Raw genomic sequence first — 21,312 nt, forward strand, 5'->3', positions numbered from 1 at the left:
GACACTGTCAAGAGAATAAAAAGAGAAGCCATGCACTGGGAGAAAATATTTGCAGAAAATGCATCTGATAAAGGATGAATAGCCATAATATATAAATAACTTTTAAAATTCAACAATAGGTGGGTGATGTGGTACATTCCTGTAGTCCCAGCTACTTGGGAGGCTGAGGATAGAGGATCGCTTGAGGCTAGGAGTGTGAGGCCATAGGACACAATAATTAGGCCTGTGAATAGCCACTGTACTCCAGCCTAGGCAACATAGCAAGATCCTCTCTCAACAAAACAAAACAAAGTGAAACAAAAATCTCAAGAAAGCAATCTGGTTAAAAAGTGGGCCAAAGACCTCAACAGACACCTCATCAAAGAAATACAGATGGCAGATACGCAGATGAAGAGGTGCTCTACCTCATATGTTATCTGAGATACAAATCAAAACAGCAAGGAAATAAATACATCATACACACTAACAGCACCACATGCTGATGAGGAAGTACAATAGAACTCTCTCCACTGTTGGTGGGAATGAAAATGGTACAACCACTTGGAAGGCAGTTAGGTAGTTTCTTATAAAACTAAAAATATTCTTAATCATCCTACACAGCAATCTCAATCCTTGATATTTACCTCATGGATTTGAAAATTTATATCCACACAAAAACCTGCATGTGGATGTTTACAGCAGCTTTATTTATAATTGCCCAAACTTGGAAGCAACCAAGATGTCCTCCAGTGAGTGAGTGGACAAAATGTGGTATATCCAGACAATGGAACAGTATTTAGCAGTGAAAAGCGCTTATAGCGCAGTGGTTACGGCACCACTCACATAAACAAGGCTGGTGGTTTCAAACCCAGCCAGGGCCAACTGCAACAAAAAAACAGCCAGCTACTGGAGGCTGAGGAAAGAGAATTGCTCAAGCCCAGGAGTTTAAGGTTGCTGTGAGCTATGATGCCATGGCACTCTACCAAGGGCGACATAGTGAGACTCTGTCTAAAAAAAAAAAATGAGCCATCAAGCCATAAAAACACATGGAAAAACCTCCCATGCACATTGCACTAAGTGAAACAAACTGGTTTAAATAGGCTACCTACTGTATGTTTGCAATGAGATGATGTTCTGGAAAAAGCAAAACTATGGAGACGGGGAAAAAGTTGCTGGGGTTATGGAGTGGGAAAAATGAGTAAGCACAGCACAGAGGGTTTATAGGGCAGGGGAAATGTATATTACAAAGGTTGGCATGTGGTATACATTTGTCAAACCAGAGAACATACAACATACAAAAAGAATGGCCCCTACTGTAGACTGAGGATGACTGTGATTATCAGGTAGGTTCACTGATTGTAAGATACACACCACTCTTGTGGGGGATGCTGATACTGGGGAAGCCAGAGCAAGTGTGGGGGCAGGAGGTACATGGGAAATCTCTGAACCTTCTACTTTGCCATGAATTTAAAACTTCTGTAAAACATGAAGCCTATTCAAAAGAAAACAAAAAAAAAACATGAAAGACACTAGAAAAAAGTTTATATTAATTTTTATTTAAGCATACATATCATATAAAAATTTTATCTCATAGTTTTAAAGACATATAATTGCTTACACACAACATTTCCCTCTAGACTATCAATTATCATGAATCCTTCTGGTCCCTGCACCTGCCTTTGTGTCCTCCACCAAGGCTTGATGCAAAACAAAATATAACTGCCTCTCAGAGAGGGGGCAAGAAATTAAGGTTATTGGGCAGATCTGGTCTGTTACTTTTGGTGAAGCTGAGAGATGTTCCGCAGCATGACCATGTTATTCAAATACAAAAGAGGGAAAAAAAAAAAAACTACGTGAGCAATTTTCATGAAGTTTTACACGTAAAGTGTATTTCATATCCCTTCAGATTTAATTACTAAGAAGCTATGTCTAAGGTACTTAACTACTACTGAATCTTCTGAGGTATCATCAATATCCAGCTTCCAATTTCCACTCTTTAAAATATCTCTCCATTGTGCTCCTAGATTTGAAGGTGCCAACATTTACGGTAGGAATGATTTTCTGGGGCTTCAGCCACTGGACAAAACGCTTCATTTCAAGGTAGCTGCTGTGTTCACTGTAAGGAATTCCTGTAACACCAGAGAAAAGATGTTGGGTACTAAAAATCAAACTAATAAAAAAAATTCACCAACACAAAATAAAAGTAGAAAGCAATCCAGAGTATTTCTGTTAAAAACAAACTCCTTGACACCCTAGTTCTGCTAAGAAAAGACTGAAACAGTAAAATGAAATAAAACATGAATTCACGGGCGGCGCCTGTGGCTCAAGGAGTAGGGCGCCGGTCCCATATGCTGGAGGTGGCGGGTTCAAACCCAGCCCAGGCCAAAAACCACAAAAAAAAAAAAAACATGAATTCACTCAGTAAGATGCATTTCTAGAGAGTCCCATTTAAGTAGAATTTTCCTCTTTTAATGATTCTTCCCTTTACATACTGCTTAGCTACAGATTTCAGGAAAATCTGGAGGAGATACTGAGTAAGAAGTAAAGAGTAACAAGCAAGAGACTCTTGATTTCCATGGCAAGCAAGTATATTCCAGTTCCCAAGCTTTCCATACATAAAAAAGAAAAAGAAAAAAAGGAAAAAAAATTCCTAAAAATGCCTTTGTCTTCTTTATTGAAGATCAAGTATCATAAAGAAGAGGAGGCAGAGGGTCCTGTTTTGAGAAAGCTAGGCTCTTTAGAGGCCACGGTTACGTCACCCGCCTGGTGACATACCAAACATGTTTCCACCAGCCAGCACTGTGATAAGCCCAGTCTGAAGGCACTGGCTTACCCTCCAAAGGACGCACACATGAAAGTCAAGTCTCTGCCTCTGTCTCCAGCTGTCATCACAGCTAGTCCATCAACTTCCTGCTCCCCATCTCAGCACGTCACGGTGTCTTCCAGTACACACCACCGTGCCGCCACAGTGCTGCTCCTTTCAGTAACTCTACAATTCTAAGGATCATTGATCACTCAAGTGAAATGATCTACACTAGTTAACGCCTATCTACTAGTCAAGCATCTTTGTATCTGTTTACAATGAACTAGACAGGGTTAGAGGTGAAGAGAGATTTCAGAACTCTTGACTTGGTAAGTTCTTTGGAGCCTGTTTTTCTTGGATCTCAATTTTAAATATGTAAAGTAGTTATAAACATTAAAAGTGAGAAAGTTTAATAATTATACCATATATTGAAATGTTTCCTTTGGTCTTGGGAATAATATCTGCTATATTAGTTAACTTGTTAGAGTGTGTCCATCCTGTAGGTCGAAAGGCCAAAATCTGATCATACTTCCCACCACACTTCTTCAAATGACTCTGTAAACCCTGTAGAATAAAAACAGCATGTTGATTTCATGGGCAACAGAGATGGGTTATGTGGCGTAAACAGAACAATGAAAGATGTTAATGCTGGCATAGTCATGGGGAGTTTTTACTTGTCAAGCATTAGCTTGCAACAACCTAGTTGTTGCTTCTAAGAAATAAAGTGACTAAAAGAAATACCTAAAACCTTTTCTTCTTTACTTATCTAAAGTTAAATAAGTATAGTCCAAAAAGAACATGATGAGGCAACTTAAACATAAGCAATTATATACAAATTATAAATCAGATAGCTACAAAAAAAAAACCCAACCAAACCAAACTACTGTCCAAATCCCACTATACAGAGATACTATATTAACACTGGTAAACAGCAACGCAAACACATCTCCATACATGTCTACCAACAGGGAACTGACTGACGCAGGCGTCCTCAAACTTTCTAAACAGGGGGCCAGTTCACTATCCCTCAGACGGTTGGAGGGCTGGAGTATAGTTCAAAAAAAAAAACTATGAACAAATTCCTATGCACACAGCACATATCTTATTTTGAAGTGAAAAAACAAAGTGGGAACAAATACAATCACACTGCCTCATGTGGCCCGTGGGCTGCAGTTTGAGGATCCCTGGACTGATGTATGGAAAGAGATAATTTTATAAAAGGGGATTATACTCAAGACAGATACACAGGAGATGCTTAGTAGCCTTCTTCTCAGGTGTTTATTCCTTTCCACCCTTTAAACATGAACTTGATTAACTTAAGGACTCTTCATGCCACTCTTCGTTGAGAGTAATATGTTCCCCTTATAAGTCTTGAGTAGAAAGAACTTCCCCAAACTAAAGTCATAATAAAGGATGACATTTAATAAAACGTTTTTATAACATCAATGACCAAAGTTCAACCTTTGAAAGATAAATCTAGTTAAAGATAATAATGGCACTAGAGATACAAAAAAAAAAATGCTACTTTTGGTCTTAATACCCAGCGTTTCAAAGGCTTAGAATGAATTAATAACAAAATTAATTTCATGATGAACTGGTAACAATTCTTTGATTTCTCCTTTGTGTCAAACAATAACCTTTTATTAATTTGAAGTTAATACGAGAATACCTACTATAAAACAATCATTATTTCTTACCAACTACCATGTCCACTGAAAAAAAATTTAAGTTATGGATACATAACTAAGTTTCCATTACAATAACCTGGTCTCTACTTTTCAAGTTTTTGTCTTGCTAAGTCTAAGACCTAATATTATTTGTTTAATTGCTATTCCTTCTGCCTTTATCCTCTCAAAAAAGAAAGTAACAGGAAACTGAGGCTTATAGTAATTATACATGCTGTGACACAAAAGTTGGGATAATACTGAAACAGTTATTTCCTGGTATTGCCTTCAGCAGCTCCTCCTCTTATTTTCAATATATATCATCTTTAAAGGTATGTCGTCAAATCTATCCATTCCTACTTATCTTTATGAAAATACCCCAGAGAATTAAGCAGCTAACATTTTTACTTTTTTTGACACAAATTAGTTACCACGAAAACATTATTAACCTGTGCCACCAACAAGAACTTATGATACTATCCTATAAGCTGAACCTAGGAAAAGACTGCCAACAGCCATTATCATCCACTAACCACAATCTGAAAACTACTCTCATGAGGAAATTTCTGAAGAATAATATAATCAGCGTGGAATTCCCTAATCTCTGACTTGTCTCTGTTTATTGGTTACCAGTTTATGAGAAAAATGCTTTCGATAAGATCGCTAAAATTATTTTTTCAATATGAAAATAATCACTGAGGACGTCACTGTTACCACAGTTTAGTCTATTTAGTCAATCAGGTTTAAGTCAGGGGTGGCACTGAACCAGATAATAGCATGAATGGTATTATTTATAGCATTTCGAAGGCTTTTAAGTGCGCCTTGGATACCATGCAAACTGCATGAGGTTTACGGGGAGTGAAAGCTAAAGCAGGCTGGCATCCCACCTGAAATCTCAAGTGGGTTATGGCCGCGAGTTTCAGCTCCCCTGTTGCAATGCACACCTGTGATGGAGAAGGGGGTTGGAATGTCCAGCAGGGCAGATAAGAAAGTAGTTTGGGAAATGTCTAGTTAGAGATCAGCAGCTTAGAGACAAGGATAAATAAAACTAGAAAGGAATTGATAGCTGCTCCCACAGGTACTCTGCAGCCACAGGCACCTTAACGCGAAGGCTGTAACTTTCCCTCTTTAAATTTCCACCACAGAATTCTTTAATTCGTAGCTCAGTACTCCTCTGTCCTTCAGCCTGGCAACTTCCTTCCCTAAACAAAGAACTGCCTGCTTAATTGAAACATGAAGCTGTTACCTTTTCACTTTTTGCCTTGTAAAAACATGTCCCCAATTTTCTAAATAAATAGCATTGGATATTGGACTTGCGAGGGTGCCTGTTATTAAGGTATCATCTCTCGTGGGTCAGAATACTGTGTGTCATTGTCACAGCCTATCTTTCCCTTTGTCTGCCAGGCAGGTAAAGTTCCTGCCAGGAAGAACCCCCAGTCCGCCACATTGCAGTTTGCTTCCCGGGTTGCTACAGTTTACCTTTCACAAAAATGTCATTATTACTCATGCAACAAAACTATTTTTGGCTTTGGCTGGGCATGGTGGCTCACACTTGTAATCCTAGTACTCAGGGAGGCCAAGGCAGGTGGATTGCCTGAGCTCAGTCGTTTGTGATCAGTCTAAGAAAGAGTGAGACCGTGTCTACTGAAAGCAGGAAAAAACTAGCTAGGTGTTGTGACAGGGGCCTGTGGTCCTAGCGACTGAAGATGATGAGTCAAAAGAATTGTTTGAGCCCAAGAGTTTGAGGTTGCTGTGAGCTGTGACCTCAGAGCACTCTACCCAGAATGATAGAGTGAGATTCTGTCTCAAAATAAATAAATAAAAAATAAACCCCCCAAAAACCTGGCTACTAAATGCTAACTAAAATACAGCATTACGGTAACTATCAGTTTCTGCTCTATCTGTGTTTCGAAGATAAGAAGCCTTCAAAGTAAGTGATCAGTACCTGGTCACCTTAGTGGAATAAGACGAGGGACTACTGAAGGCAATACCAAGAAATATCTGTTTCAGTATTATCCCAAGTGCTAGGTCAGAGCGAAGGGCCAGAGGGTGCAAACTTCACCTTCCAAAGCTTACAGCTCAGTGGGCACAAGGTCAACAAACCCCACCTTCTAGATCTTTTCTAATGGAAACCATCTGCCCTTTCATAGCTTTCGTCCAACTCCCATCATCTATTATAACATTAGCACCTAGGTCGGCATACAGGTTGACCTTTTCACAAAGGATCTAGAAGTGGAAATATATAGACTTAACTGGTGATTAAAAATATAAAGACTCCAGATGACTCCTCCTCGGAAAAAATAAAAAGTCAGATAGAACATTTCTGAATCATTAAAGCCAATTTGCATTCCTGTACAAAAAACTGCACTTGGGGTTTGTAGTTGTCTGAGGATTTAAATTTAAATCTGGTTTAAGTTTGGATTTGTGAATATAGGATGTCTGAAAGAAGGCCGTGCCACGTGTACCAGAACACACAGTATGTAACTGGTAGGTTGTGAGGAAATTGTCAGGAAGAGGTAGCCCTCCTCCTGCTGAAAGCTGGCGAAGCTCTGTTTCAGATCCCATTTAGAAATTGTCCTCTTATCTCATATACCTTCAATTCCTCCCTGCCCCTCACAATCTAAAATTCCTCATATCTGACGGGTAACAAACAAGCAAACCCCTCTGGATACCCAGCCCCTCTGGGCAGCATGCTCCATGCTTCCTATCTCCATTTCCCCACCTCTCATTCATTGTTTTTTATTTCATGAACATTATAGCAAAATAGACTGTCTTCTGCATTATGTACCAAATTGTTTAAAATATACAGGTTTGATATATTCTAGCAGGTGTCAAAATGTTAGTATATGAACTATATCTTAGTATAGGAAGAAATCTGGGGCAGCGCCTGTGGCTCAAAGGAGTAGGGGTAGGTTCAAACCCGGCCCTGGCCAAAAAAAAAATCTGAAAAATAATCCCCCAGATCACAGTGAGGGCATGTCACATGTGTCTAAATTTATATCATGGAACGAATGCTAGAAATTCTTTCTAGGATATCCTTCCCCTATTTCATTTAATCCTCACATCAAGTAATTTTTCAACATATCTATGTTATAGAGGCTTCATATTAATGCAGAACAGAACAGACCTGAAGAAAAAAGTAAGAACGCCTTAGAATTCTCTACTCATTTCCCCCACTCAATTAGAAAGACCTGGAAAATGATCTTAAAAATGAAAGGTTTGAATGAGCCAACAGCTGTGCATTTTCTATTTTTGTTTCTTCTTATACGTTAGTTCTCTAGTTCCTAAACTCCTGGTGGGCATATGAATTACTCTACAGAGTTACACATACAGAAAAATTAAAAACATCTTAAATTCCCCTTTAAATATTTTCTAGGGCAAATTTTACTGTAAGTGACTGCAGCATAATCAAATTCCTCTAATTTAAATGCAAGTAAAATGGGATTTCAGTCTACGGTCATCATACAACCTTTCCTAGTTCATCCTAAAAGACTGGTATATTTATCTCTTGAATCTTACCTTAAAATTAATTTGCATCATTGGGAGAAGGTGAACCAATGAACTGCACATGTCTGTAGTGATGAGTGAATTAATTTCTGGTATATTGAGGCAACGTAATGTTTTATATTTTTCTTGGGACATGGCCACTTTTGAACACAAAACATCAGCAATGGCTATAGGCAAAGAAAAAGGTTAAAAATAGTAAAATTACAGCTTGTGAAGGAAATAAAGGAATAACTTGTTCAATTTTTAAATAAGAATTTACCAAATAAAAGGAAATTCAAAACATTCACACTTTTACCATCTCAAAAAGGCTGAGTGATTTTGTTGGTTAACTATGTGGAATAAATTGTGAGAAAGCCAACAAACTTATTTTTAAAGACCTATCATTTATTATTTAAAACTACAAAAACACATAGAATGAAGTAGAGGAAAGGAAGAAATTAAATTTGGAGAAGTTAAAACCCTGGTTGTATCACTTCACATATTAATGTTTGACATAATGTGACCACACTGAAGAAGAAATGGGAAGTACTTTGCAAAATAAAATAATACTATCTAGATAAACTACAGTTCTACATCAAGAAAACATTTAGGAACAAAAATTAAAACTGTTCCCTAAAATAATTAACCGATAATTACCCTCAAAGAATACACTAATACAACTATGCATTAGCCAGGTACCAAAATTTATTCAAATAATAATGTAGTATGGACATTTGCTCTATAAACTTCTTATAGCTTTAACGGCTGAGATAAACACATACTATTAAATGTTTCCATAAAGTTAAGCTTTTCAAAGTTTAAATATACCAAACTATCAAATTTTCCTTCAACACCAAAGGTGATATTGAATCATTTCAGGAAGTAATTATCAAATGCAAGCCTAGAGACGGAAAGGGCTGTACGCAAGACGAATCTGATCTTCATATTATATTAATGTAAATTAGATACAGCTACCACCCACCGAGGAAGACTTTCTCTTTTCCAATAGAGTAAGTGCCACACACAACAAGAGCACGTGGGTTTAGAGTTACAGCCTCAAAGGCAGTGTTGATGGCAAACTGGATAACCTCTTGCTGAGACGGAAAGGTGTATTCTGGGCTACAGTATCTGTAATATGGAAACATGGTACTTATTAAAAGAACAATTAAGCAAGCCATAGCCTTCAGTTGGATGTTGTTTTAGGAAATAAGCTTTAGCAAATGATAACGTAATGATAGTGTAGTATATTGACACTATGACAGTTATCTCACTGCCTGTGGTTAAAGTTATTTGTTATCAGTTATTGTTAATTTATGATAGAGTTATAAATTGTCAGTTTACTTTTTCATTGTATTTCTTTTGTCATCCTTAAATAAAGAAATTGACTTTTTGAAGACTTTTTTATCCAAGAATATTTCTAGCCAGCCAGCTATTTTAGTTATAAATTATAAACCTCAATCTCTTTTTCTTTAATCCCAATCACTATCAAAGCAAATTCTATTCATAAGAATTATATTTGGGCCAGGCATTATGGCTCATGCCTGTAATCTTAGCATTCTGGGAGACTGAGACGGGTGGATTGCTTGAGCTGAGGAGTTTGAGACCAGCTTGAGCAAGAGTGAGATCTCATCTCTAGTAAAAACATAAAAACTAGCTGGGTGTTGTGCCAGGCTACTTAAGAGGTGGAGACGAGAGGGTTTCTTGAACCCAAGAGTTTGAGGTTGCTGTGAACTATAATGATGCCATAGCACTCTACCCTAGAAGACAGAGTGAGACTCTGTCAAAAAAAAAAAAAATCATATTTGGACTAAAGAATTCTGATTTAAGAAAAAACTATTAAAATAATGAAAATACACATTAATGAAATAGTTTTAAATCAGTCAATATTTACATAGTTGATAATACCTCTTCTTAGAGACACAGAAATATATACCTGTGTATGTGTGTGGGGATAGCAGCACACACTGATCTCGGTGAGATTACCTAAATACAGTAACACTCAGTGAAAGTAGGCTACTTTCAAGACAAGTTTGAGATAAAAAGTGAGCTCTTTTTCACTGAAAATGTAATAAACCGCGAACACCAAAGAAACATTTTTGACAACTTTCAAAAATTGTTTTTTCTGGTCAATCACTAGTAAAAAGGAAAACACACTTAACCTTTTCTATTAAAAACTCACAAAGAAATTCAGAATTGTACATAGAACAGAACTAAATAATACATTTTTGAACTTAATATTGTTTTTAATAACTCTAGTAAGTAAAGCACATATATAAGAGTAGAAAAATTAATCACAGTGTGGGAAAACTGGTCGTGGAAAGATTACTTTTTACTAAAACTATTCCACCCATATTCTTGAAGCAGGTTGAAATGGTCAAGATATTTCATTTCTAACAAATTAGTGAGGCATTTTAAGATATAATACATACATATTACATAGTATGCAATACATATATATAATTTTTATCTGTCAATTATGCCTTAATAAAGCTGGGAATAAATATATAGAAAATTAAAATATAATGGTTTATGTCATTATATCTACAGCACTTCAGAATTCAACACTACACTTATAAATTACCTTTTTGAGAAAAGAACAAAAGTAACTTCGAATATTCAGAAACTGAATCATATTTTGCCTCTTTTTTCTCTTTACAGTTAATGCTTATTAGCTATATAGATATTTTTATAGGGCAACCTAAAAAGGTATTTCCCTAAAGCTTAGTCCCAAATTTTTCTTGTTTTAGTAACTGGATTCTCATATAAACAAATTTTCAAAAATAAATAAAAAAAATAAAATGAGCTACAGTCAGTTAAGGCACGTAATCCTAAATTTGCCCTTAAGCAAATATGTATTTTTAAAACAGCATCCCTCTGATAAATAGCCTTAAAACAATAAATGGCGATAAGCCATCATTTTAATTACCTAAGCAAATGCTGAAGTTGTTCATAACATACAGAGCAAATACTGTTAGTGGGAAAGGAAGCAAACAAAGAAAGCCTCTCTTACGTTGTATCTAAGTACAGCGTGTGGACTTTCTGGCCTGCAAGAAGAGAACGTTCCATGCTGGGGTCTGCTCTGAAGTCTCCGGTGTGTAATATGACAGCACCATTGGGAAGATAAAAGAGGATCATGACAGCACCTGGACAGCTGAACACAAAATTTCAAAGGAATATTCTTAACACTGGAAAAGCACCTAAAGGAAGTTTATCAACAAGTTAACACACTTTATAAGCTGACCACAATGACACAGCATCATACTACAGAGGAAATTCACATCGTAAAAAGAATTGGTGACCAGCCTGAACAAGAGTGAGACTCCATCTCTACTAAAAGTAGACAAAACAGTCAGGCATGCTGGTGCATGGTTATGGTCCCTGCTACTTTACTCTGGAGGCTGAGGCAAGATGGTAACTTGAGCCCCGGGGGTTGAGGTTGCAGTGAAGTACTACGACACCACTGCACTCTACCCAGGGCCACAGAGCAAGACTTTGTCTCAAAAAAAAAAAAAAAGGGAAAGAACAGATAAAGAACTGGGGTGTAGAAGAAGATTAACTCAGCAGGCCTGGGTTGCTCAAACTCTACACATTATCAAGAAATGCCTGTTTTGGGGGGGCTGGCCCTTGGCTGGCTCTTGGGAAATGAGCTCCGAGCCCTGGGAATATTCTGCCTGATAAAGGTGTCTTGTACGCCTGAGGCATTAGGCTGTGAGATATTAGCTTGATCACATATTTATGCTAACTATGTCATCTATGGTGAATACCTAAAAAAAATGACTTAAAAAAATCAGAACTAAAATTGATGATTAAAAAAAGAAACAGTAGCAAGTTAGCAGACAAAACTTAAAGACAACTTAAGTAACAGCATGGGCAGAATTTTAGGAAACCTAGCTGTAGTCTTCTTTCTCTAAACATCTACGATCTCTCGGTACAGGCTGAACATTCTAGGAAAAGTAGAAAAAAGCATATGCTGATAGTACTTAACATTTAAAAAAGAGGAAGAAATGAAGACCGTTTCTAAGGAAAAAAATCTTTAGTATCTGAAGCCTGTAAAATTTTTTAGTTTAAAGGGAGGAGATCAAACAATCCTTTGATATCTGAATGGAGTACAAGCCTGTTAATTTGTACAAATGACATTAAAGAAAATGACAAAACGTTATCTTACAAAGAACAACAGCAATAATATGTTTTTTAAAAGATAAGTTGGAGTCTCAGATGACAAGTGTTAACAATTTAAACTAGATTTAGAAAAAGGGCTAGACAATATTTAAAGGATCTCTCTACACTTAATCTCTGATTCTATATTTGAGTTTATTATTTTTTTCAAAAGAAGAAATGCCTCACTCAAGTTTTAAGAAATATCAAGCATATTCGTTCTGATAAAAATGTTCTTAAATAACCACGCCAATGTGTCTTCTTTTTGAATATTCAAAACTGGGCTACTATTCAGGTGACTTTAATACTTACTGATTGGCATCCAGCAAAACAACTTTGACACCATTCACCACACATCCAGTGTCCATTGGCAGTGGGTGGATGTATTGTTCTTGCACATGAAGCTTGTTCTTCAACAAATTGCCAGTTATCTGCAAAACAGGATGCACTTATTTCTGATACAGTAGAATGCTAAATAAGTATTTTATTTCATGCCAGTTCAGACCTACAGCATCTTAATAATATCCCCACTTTTCTACTTACATTCAAGTAAACCCTCCACAATGCCAGGAAGAATTTCCTACAGTGACTTTGTTATTACTCTGCTTGAACTCTGATCACTGACTCACGCTCACCTGTGACAGTTCATCATTCCCAGCATGACATACAACACCAGGGTCACCTGGTCCCTGCCCACTCCTCTGTGTTTGCATCCCGCCTTCCCCCGTCTTGCATTCTAGCCCTTCAGGGTCTGGAGTGAGTGACATCTTTCCCAGGTGCCTGTGCCTTTACACACACTGTACTCTGTACCTGGCATGCTCTTTCCTCTGCCTGGTTCTAGAATCAGACCAACCTGCATTCAAATTTGGATTCTGACATTAGTAGGTCTGTGACCTGCAGCATATCACTTAATCTATCCAAACTTCAGCTGCTTCAAAATGCCGTGAGGATTATTAAAACAAATTCTAGCTAAAACTCTTACTTAGTAATAGGCATTAAAATGTTTACTTTTTAATAATTAGGTCAAGTTATCTCTTTCACCATTAAACTGTCTTTAAACTTAGCCCAGAACAGAGTCAAATGCTCCCTTCTCCCTACTTTTGGGTACTCCATCCATTTTTTATTGCAATATCAATTCCATTGTGGTATCATTTATGAGTATTTCCTCTGAAGGCTACAATCTCCTTGAAATTAGGTACAGTCCTGTCCCTCTACACCTTAGGGAGATTGGTTCCAGGAATGCTCAAGTCCCTTATATAAAATGGCACAGTATTTGCACATAACCTATGCCCTTCTTCCCATCTTTTAATCATCTCTAGGTTACTTATAATACCTAATACAATGCTATGTAAATAGTTGTTATACTGAATTTTTTATTTGTATTGCTTTTTATGGTTGTATTGTGGTGGCTTTTTGTTTATTTATTTTGAGTATTTTCTATGGGATGAATCTGCAAACACAGAACCTGCAGATACAGAACCCACAAATACACAGGGTTGACTGCATTTTCCCTAAATTTCCATTTAGGCATTCAATGAATGTTTACTGAATGAAACTTGGGGTTTTTAAGAACATTGTGAAATAGTTTATCTATTGTGTCCATGTAATGAAACATCAAGTTTAAAGAAATGGATTGTTAACTGTTGACATGAACTCATTTAATTTCAGAACTCTGATGTGGAATCTGTTTTATCTTTTCTAGTAGAATGAGAGATCTGACAGTTTTAAGTATGCCTTTTTTCTTTAACCAAATTGTTTAGAAATCTGCAGCACTCTACAGTCAAAATTTAGAATGCTAAAACTTACCTCACTACAATAAACTGGAAAGGTGAAGTGCTTGGACAGCCCTGCATAATGATCAGAATGAAAATGTGTGAGAAAGTAGGCTGTGCAACCTTCCACCGCGCCATACTGGAAGGCGTCAACTGTAAAGCCCGTTCCTGCAACAAAAATACCGACAGCAGGCTGAGCAAGTGCTGAAAAAGTAAAAGATATCTAACTGGATTATAAAAATTAAATCATTTATCCTCTCTACATCTCATTTCCAATTTGACTATAATTTTAAAATTTATGCCACATAAATTTAGCAAAAGGTGATACTACAGAAAAGAATTAGTCTTATAAGTTTCCACTACATATCCTAGTACAGAGATGTTTTTGATGAACAGTTAAAAAGTCAAAATACAAACCTATTAACTGTTTGACTTAATATTTTCATAATATTTACAGGTTACTTGAAATCCTTTACAAAACAGCAAAAGGTGAAGGCTTTCTTCGAAAACACGAATTCTCAATGGGGTGAAATTGATATGCTTCTAAGAGAGTAAAAAAGGTTTAAGGCCAAAATAACTTCACATATCACAAAAATTTGCAGCCCTCGAGAGGACCACAGTAGAATAAAAGATAAACAGTATATCAACAACCATCAATGTTGCTGCAGATTGGGATTGGAGGGTGGGAGCAAACAAGAAAAAAAAATGCCTTAAAAACGACTCTCTAGAGGAGCGGTGATGAAAAAAGAGGTTGAGAAATACTGTTCTAAAATGGGTTCACATAAGAAATAACCTAGTGTGGTAACTGGTGATATGCAAGTCGGTAAGTATAATTTCACAATCTACTGAGGCTTATCAACACATGGCAGACTAGTTTTAGACTCACTCAAAAGTAAAGAAAATTAATCAGAATAATTATTAAAAACAAAACTGGTGCTATCCTGTGTAGAAATGCTATTCTCTACAAAAATATTTTGAACAAATTATAGATCTAGAACATCCATAAAGCACTTAAAAACTCTTTCTGAGCCAATTATATTTTGGCTGCTTTATTTTTATTCGGCTTTATTTTCTATTCTTTTCAGAAGAGTTATGGGTTTCTCCAATCGCATTCATTTCATTGCACTTTTTTTTGACTAGTTCATCTGTGAAGGCATGAGAGATTATAAGAACAGGAAAATGCAGAGAAACTAAGTTCTAACATGTTCCTAAAAGGCTTGGCATTTATGATACGTACTACCGGTGACATTTCCTTTCTTGGAAGATATTTAGGACTTTGTATTTCTCACAAGGGCTTAGAGACTGCCTCTTCTTAAGGAGTAATTTGCAGAAATGCCTTTTTTTCTTCTGTATTCAACTGAATTCTTACTACTCTCTTACTTATCTGTCTATAATCTGCACTATCTACCTAATCAGTACAGGGACTTATATAGAGAATATGTTTAGTGAAAGTTTGCTGGATTGAATGGAGCAAAAAAAAATCAAGTAGCCAGAAAACTAATCTACGTTAAAGACTCATGAAGGAAAAACTAAAGGAAACACATACAAAAGAATTGTTTTGTATACCCACTTTCATTCACCCCATGGGCAATGAACACAAAGTTTAAAACGTTTTGTCTATGTTGATATAGCGAGGATTGATAATTCAACTTACCAGGTATTTTCTTATAGAATGGACATGTCTTTTTTCTTAATTCTCCGACATTGGGTGACTCTGAGATTTTCTTGTTCTCTCTTTGCAGTCTGCCATGAGCTGATTTGATGAAGGTTCTGCTTTTACTTAAGTTGGCTGTTCCAGATTCTGTAGTGCTAATAAGGTCACCTGACCTCTTCTGCTGTGCTCCTTCCTGTAGTGAATGTGACTTTTTAAGTCTCTTTCTTTGACGCTGCAACCTCTCACTGGAAAGTTCCACAGAAAGCTGGCTCTCACTTAAATTCTGTGCATCGAATTCTAAATCACTTACAGATTTTTCTGCTTTCCTCTTGCGCTGCCAAGACCTGTTTTTACTAGGACTTGGAACTGGATTTGAGTCTACCCCTTGCGATGCACTTTCCTCCAGCAATTTCTCATCTTTTCTTTTAGGTGGTAGTCCAAAATACACACCTATATCTGTTTGCTTCATTACCTTGGTAGAAGGTTTTCTTACATCACACTTAGGACCAGAAGTCAGTATTTTCAAAGACTTAGAAGCAGGAGGTGTACCAGAAACCCTTTCTGTATTTAAAGCAGGAACGTTACCATCTAGCACACCATCTAATGCCTTTCTGTGGAAACTTGCTGAGTTAGTGTTGCTCTTGGCACAGAGGTTCTCACTTGGTAATTCCTTAATTTTACTTTGGGTTGGATGGAAAGAAAGATAACCTCCTCCCTGGCTTTCAAAAAGTCTTGCCATTTCACTTGTTACTAAAGGAAGAGAAACAGCTGATCCTTCAATGACCCGTTTCTGTTTATTTGACTGAGACGATGGAAATTCTGGCTCACCAGGTTTTGCTTTATAATTAGAAGCAGCAAACTCCCCTGCTGGTGCAGGTGGAAACAACATACAATTACCACTGGTATAGGCTGGATCATAATACAAAGGAATACTCTCATTATTTGGGGAAGTCAGTCTAGCCGAATCACTTAGAGTATTGTATTTATACGATTCTTCATCATACTCAGTCTGAGTTAAGAAGCTATTCACTTTGGGGTAGCACTCCTCCTGGTCCTGCAGGAAGTGACCTTGTAGTTTTTCAAATGAAGGAGAGCAGTAGTCATCTTCTTGTAGGCTGCCATCTTTTGAGCTTTCAGTTAAAAATAGTTCCTGTTGTGAATCATCCAGCTTTTCATCTCCATTGTGAGTTTCTTCATCACTTTGAAGTGGAGAATAGGAGATTTCACAGTCGCTGAAGTCATTTTCTGGCCGGAGCACATTTATGGGTTCTGAGTTGTTTTGGCTATCTAATTCTTTATCAGCGAGAGGCAAACCAACTCTTACCAGTTTGCCATTCTTAACTAATCCCGTAAATTGTAGTGCCTGTTGGGATGTTTGGCTATTCGCAGGAAAGGAAATCTTTTTGTCAATTTCAGATGGATACTGAGATTGAAATTTTCTTAAACACTGAGTTGCCAACAAGGGATTGCTTGAAATTTCTTTTAAGTTTTCAGTTGGTTTCTGAGATGGAGACCATCTTTCCTCAAGGCTACAGAGAAAGCTTGAATGATGCTCACCGACACTACCACCTGACACGTGGGATGGGCTGCTCACAGGACTACTACGGGACCTGCTTTGAGCAAGCAGGAAGTGAGTGTATCTCTTGTAATGAGAGGGAATTGTTGAGGTGCACAGAGGACCGTCAGGACACTCTGAAAGTTTTAATGAAAAAAAAGAGTATTACGGAATCAAAGCATAAACTTAGCTTTGGACAGAATTAGCACTATAAATCAACATGCAAGTGGAAAAGCTTCAGTCCTTCTTTGAGGCCTTGGGACAATAGCTATTTTTAACTGCACAAAGATGAAAAGATGCACAAAATACCAACACTTAATCCAGCATGGTTTTGCAAGGCGCTGGTTATTAGTTTTAAATCAAATACTCCTTTAAATTTCTTTTCAAATAATCTTTTCTCCACATTTTTAAGACTAACACCATCTTTTTTCTTTCCTAAGTAACTCCTGCAAACGTGAGCCCCTTGAAAATGCACATCACATTTCTATTAGTATTTCTTAAATGGGTCCTACAAAATGACACCATTAGTTTTATTAGTTCGTGCTTGTTCAGGCAATAAATATTAAAGAAGGCTGGTGTATCTCTCACAGCACTAAAATTCTATCAGTTTTTATTTTATCAAGCAGCAAAGATTTATTATGGTAACTATTATCAAATTAGGTTCCATTATTTAACATTCACATTGTATACAATAAAAAGTAATAATCTCAGTAAGATTATAGCTGTTCATACACTGAACAAATTTTAAATTCTGTTCAAGACTTGAAATTTAATTTGATAAATTGGTTAATAATAAGGCTTTAATAATTTGGAAACTCTTCCCTGTCATACTATTATAATTGAGGGACCTTCTGTAAACCATCTCGGCATACCCCTATATATGTTAAGGTCTAGGCTTATCAAAACATGACACTCTCTTTCCCCCTTAAAAAGATGTTAATTAAATAAAAAGACTTTGGGATTTAAAACCTAACTTAAAACCTCCTCATGAAAGTATCTGTTATAGAATGGAATTCAAGAAGAGTCTGAGATTCTACTCAAAGTTGTTTAATTAGTGAAAAATCAAAAGCAAATGTTTTTGAGGTAGCTTCCTCTATAAGACATTTCACCCTATCGCATTAATGTACACAGCTATGATTTAATAAAAAAAAAAAAAGACATTTCACCCTGAGATGCTCCCTATGGTTTCCAAGTTCCATTTTTGATTTTTAAGTCACATAAGAGTAAATTACTGACAAGGATTTAACAAGGATTTCGCTTGCTATAGTTTTATGGGAAAGGCTAAAGCCAATTTTTTTTAAAAAGAAAATTCTTTTGCATTCTCCATACAATACTTTAAAATAACTAGATGTTAATAATAAAATGTATTGAATCATAGTTAACATGAAAGCTATACCGAGTATTAGGACTTTACGGAATGTTTTCAGAGTTGGAGATCTATGTATAGCATGTACAATAATCTTAAAGTACATAAATCGCCCCAACTCATTCCCCATATATTCCAGATAGGATTTTCTATATGTTAAATACTTATTATACATTTTAAAAGATTAAAAACATAGCATTATTTATCATTTGGCACATTTTTGTTAGAATCTTAGTCACTTAAGACTCCTTCCCAGTTCCTCTTCCTGTGCTTAATACAACATAATCAGATTTAGAAACCAGACTGTATTTGTACCTTTCCATATGGTTCCATAAATGATAACAAACGAGGCAAACTATTTAACTTTTAAGAACCCTCATCTATAAAATGTCAATACCACCTAGCTTACAGGGTGGTGTCCAAGTAAATAAATAATGTGACCTAGCACAGTAAGGGTTCAATTAACATTTATAAAAAAAATAATTGAAACGGGCTTAGTGTCCACAACTCAGTGAGAGGGTGCCGGTCACATACAGCGAGGCTGGCGGGTTCCAAGGAGGCCCGACAACTGCAACAACAACAACAATAAAAACAGCCAGGTGTTGTGGCAGGTGCCTGTAGTCCCAGCTACTTGGGAGGCTGAGGTAAGAGAATCACTTAAGCCCAAGAGTTTGAGGTTGCTGTGAGCTGTGACACCACGGCACTCTCCCGAGGCCAACAAAGTGACTCTGTCTCAAAAAGAAAAAAATAAATAATTTAAATGTCTATGAACTGTCCTGAAATAAAACGCATTTAAACTGTTTTACAAGCCTGCAACTTTCTTTACAATTATGCCCTTGACTGATAACGGTGTCTAATCATAGTGTCTCCTTTCTCTTTTAGTTTATTGCTTGCCTTGCTCATTTTTTCACTGAATTGGTATTTCTAACCTAATGCAGGCCTTTTAAATTACTTAGAAACCACTCTCTTTTCTGTAATCTTACCTGTTTCAGAGACTGAGGGAGAATCCAAACATTCAAAGACATGCCATCGAGGTGTTTGACCTAGTAATGAGGAAAAAGGCATCTGGCAGTTGGGACAGTATCCATCATAAAGTGGACGTATCTTTGGAGACACCTGTTTGTTTTTGTGAGTTCTACACAACTTTCTTGGAGTGGTCTCCTTGTCTTGAGACTGTTGAATACCATCCCCACAACTTGAACTCTGACTGGAAGCTACACAAGTCTGACATGCTGCCTCTCTAGGGGACAGCTCTTGGTCCTTCACCTCCCCTTTAGCTTCTATGGTTCTTTTTCTGTTTCTATGTCTTTTTGACTGGCTTTTTCCATCTTTTGCTTTTCCAACAGATTTTGGGATATTTTCAGAGCTATTATTTGCGACAACTAGTTTTGGTTTTCTTTTAGATTTGTATTCCCAAATGTCTTCTTCGACAAGAGTGTCTTCTAACATGGCAAAATGATTTTATCATTAAAGAATGGCTAGCCTTCGGTAAATTGAAAGTTCATTTCTTGTTACAAAATTTCTATTTTTGCAGAGAGAAAATCGAAAGTAACAGAACCCCCACTAACTGAATGGGAATCTGCTGTTCCATTTATACCACAACGAAATTAAGAGAAATTGTCACAGTGGTGAAGTTTTTGATTGTGGCTATTTCATTCAGGAATCTCAGCCTTCTCTGGGCCTTAATTCACAAAAATAAAAAATCAGTAAAACTGGGGTGGTGTCTGTGGCTCAAGGAGTAGGGTGCCTGCCCCAAATGCTGGAGGTGGTGGGTTCAAACCCAGCCCCAGCCAAAAACTGCAAAAAAAAAAAAAAAAAATCAGTAATACTGTACTTTGAAAATTAGGCACTAATGGGAAATACAGGTTCAGCAGCTTACTCTTAGAATGAGTTTTGTAAAACTGTTACAAAGCTACTTTGAGTTCTCTTTCAAGTGGACAATTGTTCACATAATTCACAAATCCAACCACAGTCCCTGGGCACGTGACTCGGCAGGAATTCCAAACACTGAATGGCTACCTCAGTTACGGGTAAAACCACTCACACCATAGTCAAAGAGGTGTGTAATTCGCAAAAAAGTAATCGCCTTATCCATGACTTGTGGATGTTCAGCAACTTCAGCTTTTTAGGTCAATCCATTATCTTCCTGCAGCAGCAATGAACAAACCCTACACAGTGAACAAAAAAGTTCAAATATGTGAAACGGTGCTTGTATTGGGGTCCCACTTTGTACTCCAGAAAACAGAGACTATCTGTCCTAAAGAGGGCCAGCCCTCTCTTCTCAAAATTAAGGTCGCTTACAGGCTGCTTGCCACCCCCTCTAGCTTCAGGCTCGAGCAGCAAGGCCAGTGACTAGGGTTTTAACTCTCTCCAGAAGCAGCACCGTCAGCTCCAAAACAGCCCTCAGAGCCTCCACTTCTAAAGACTCCGAGGCCTGCCCACAGGGACCCCCCCACCGCCGCCACCTGTCACCCGGGCCCCCAGGGCAGCTCCAGCTGCATCCGCTCCTCTTGCAACCCCGACCCCTGACTCGGCTAACAACCTATTCGCGCCTGCACTTTCAACACTCCAAGGGCGACGCCGATTTGTGCGTAAGTTAAGGCCACTGGCTCGGTCACTTCCAACTTGAATAAGCCTTCTCCGAGAGGACATTTCTACCCCTGCTTTACCTTTAGTGTCTTGGCGGGAAGAGCTTCCCGCTGCCAGTGCCGTGTCGAATCAGCGGATCCTGGCCTAAGAGCGGGACTTTAAAAATAATTTTTTTTTAATCGAGTGTCCTTTTAAGACCTACGGACTTATTCTATTTTATTTTTGTTCTTAAGCACGCGAATTTCTAAAGTGGAGGGGAGGAAACGGGTGCCGTAGCGCTTCTGGGACG

The 21,312-nt window shown here is 37.4% G+C and overlaps 1 protein-coding gene across 3 annotated transcripts; it reads right to left on the reverse strand.

Moving 5' to 3' along the window:
* Positions 1–1,517: 1,517 nt before the first annotated feature.
* On the reverse strand, positions 1,518–21,223 carry DCLRE1A (DNA cross-link repair 1A). Of its 3 annotated transcripts, none has more exons than XM_053584336.1 (10): positions 21,104–21,223; positions 19,418–20,602; positions 15,514–17,205; positions 13,894–14,063; positions 12,400–12,518; positions 10,943–11,083; positions 8,915–9,060; positions 7,966–8,120; positions 3,205–3,346; positions 1,518–2,108 (listed from the first exon to the last, which is right to left on the reverse strand). In XM_053584336.1, exons 2-10 carry the CDS (start codon positions 19,881–19,883, stop codon positions 1,948–1,950), a joined length of 3,192 nt encoding a protein of 1,063 aa, XP_053440311.1. In that variant the 5' UTR covers positions 19,884–20,602; positions 21,104–21,223; the 3' UTR covers positions 1,518–1,947. The 3 variants fall into 3 exon arrangements, with proteins under 3 accessions (XP_053440311.1, XP_053440314.1, XP_053440312.1); XM_053584339.1 differs by having other exon boundaries at positions 13,894–13,934; positions 21,104–21,222; XM_053584337.1 differs by having other exon boundaries at positions 13,894–14,027; positions 21,104–21,222.
* Between the last annotated feature and the right edge of the window lie 89 nt (positions 21,224–21,312).

Source organism: Nycticebus coucang, chromosome 3 (genome assembly GCF_027406575.1).
Source record: "Nycticebus coucang isolate mNycCou1 chromosome 3, mNycCou1.pri, whole genome shotgun sequence".
NCBI classification, from domain to species: Eukaryota; Metazoa; Chordata; class Mammalia; order Primates; family Lorisidae; genus Nycticebus; species Nycticebus coucang.

Bases quoted from the DNA above. Each gene is read 5' to 3' on its own strand.
- DCLRE1A (XM_053584336.1), bottom strand. From the start codon at position 19,883: ATGTTAGAAGACACTCTTGTCGAAGAAGACATTTGGGAATACAAATCT. The intron at 17,206-19,417 runs GTAAGATTACAG...TAAAACTTTCAG, and splicing joins TCCCTCAGTCTCTGAAACAG to AGTGTCCTGACGGTCCTCTG. The intron at 3,347-7,965 runs GTAAGATTCAAG...TTTATTCTACAG, and splicing joins TGATGCAAATTAATTTTAAG to GGTTTACAGAGTCATTTGAA.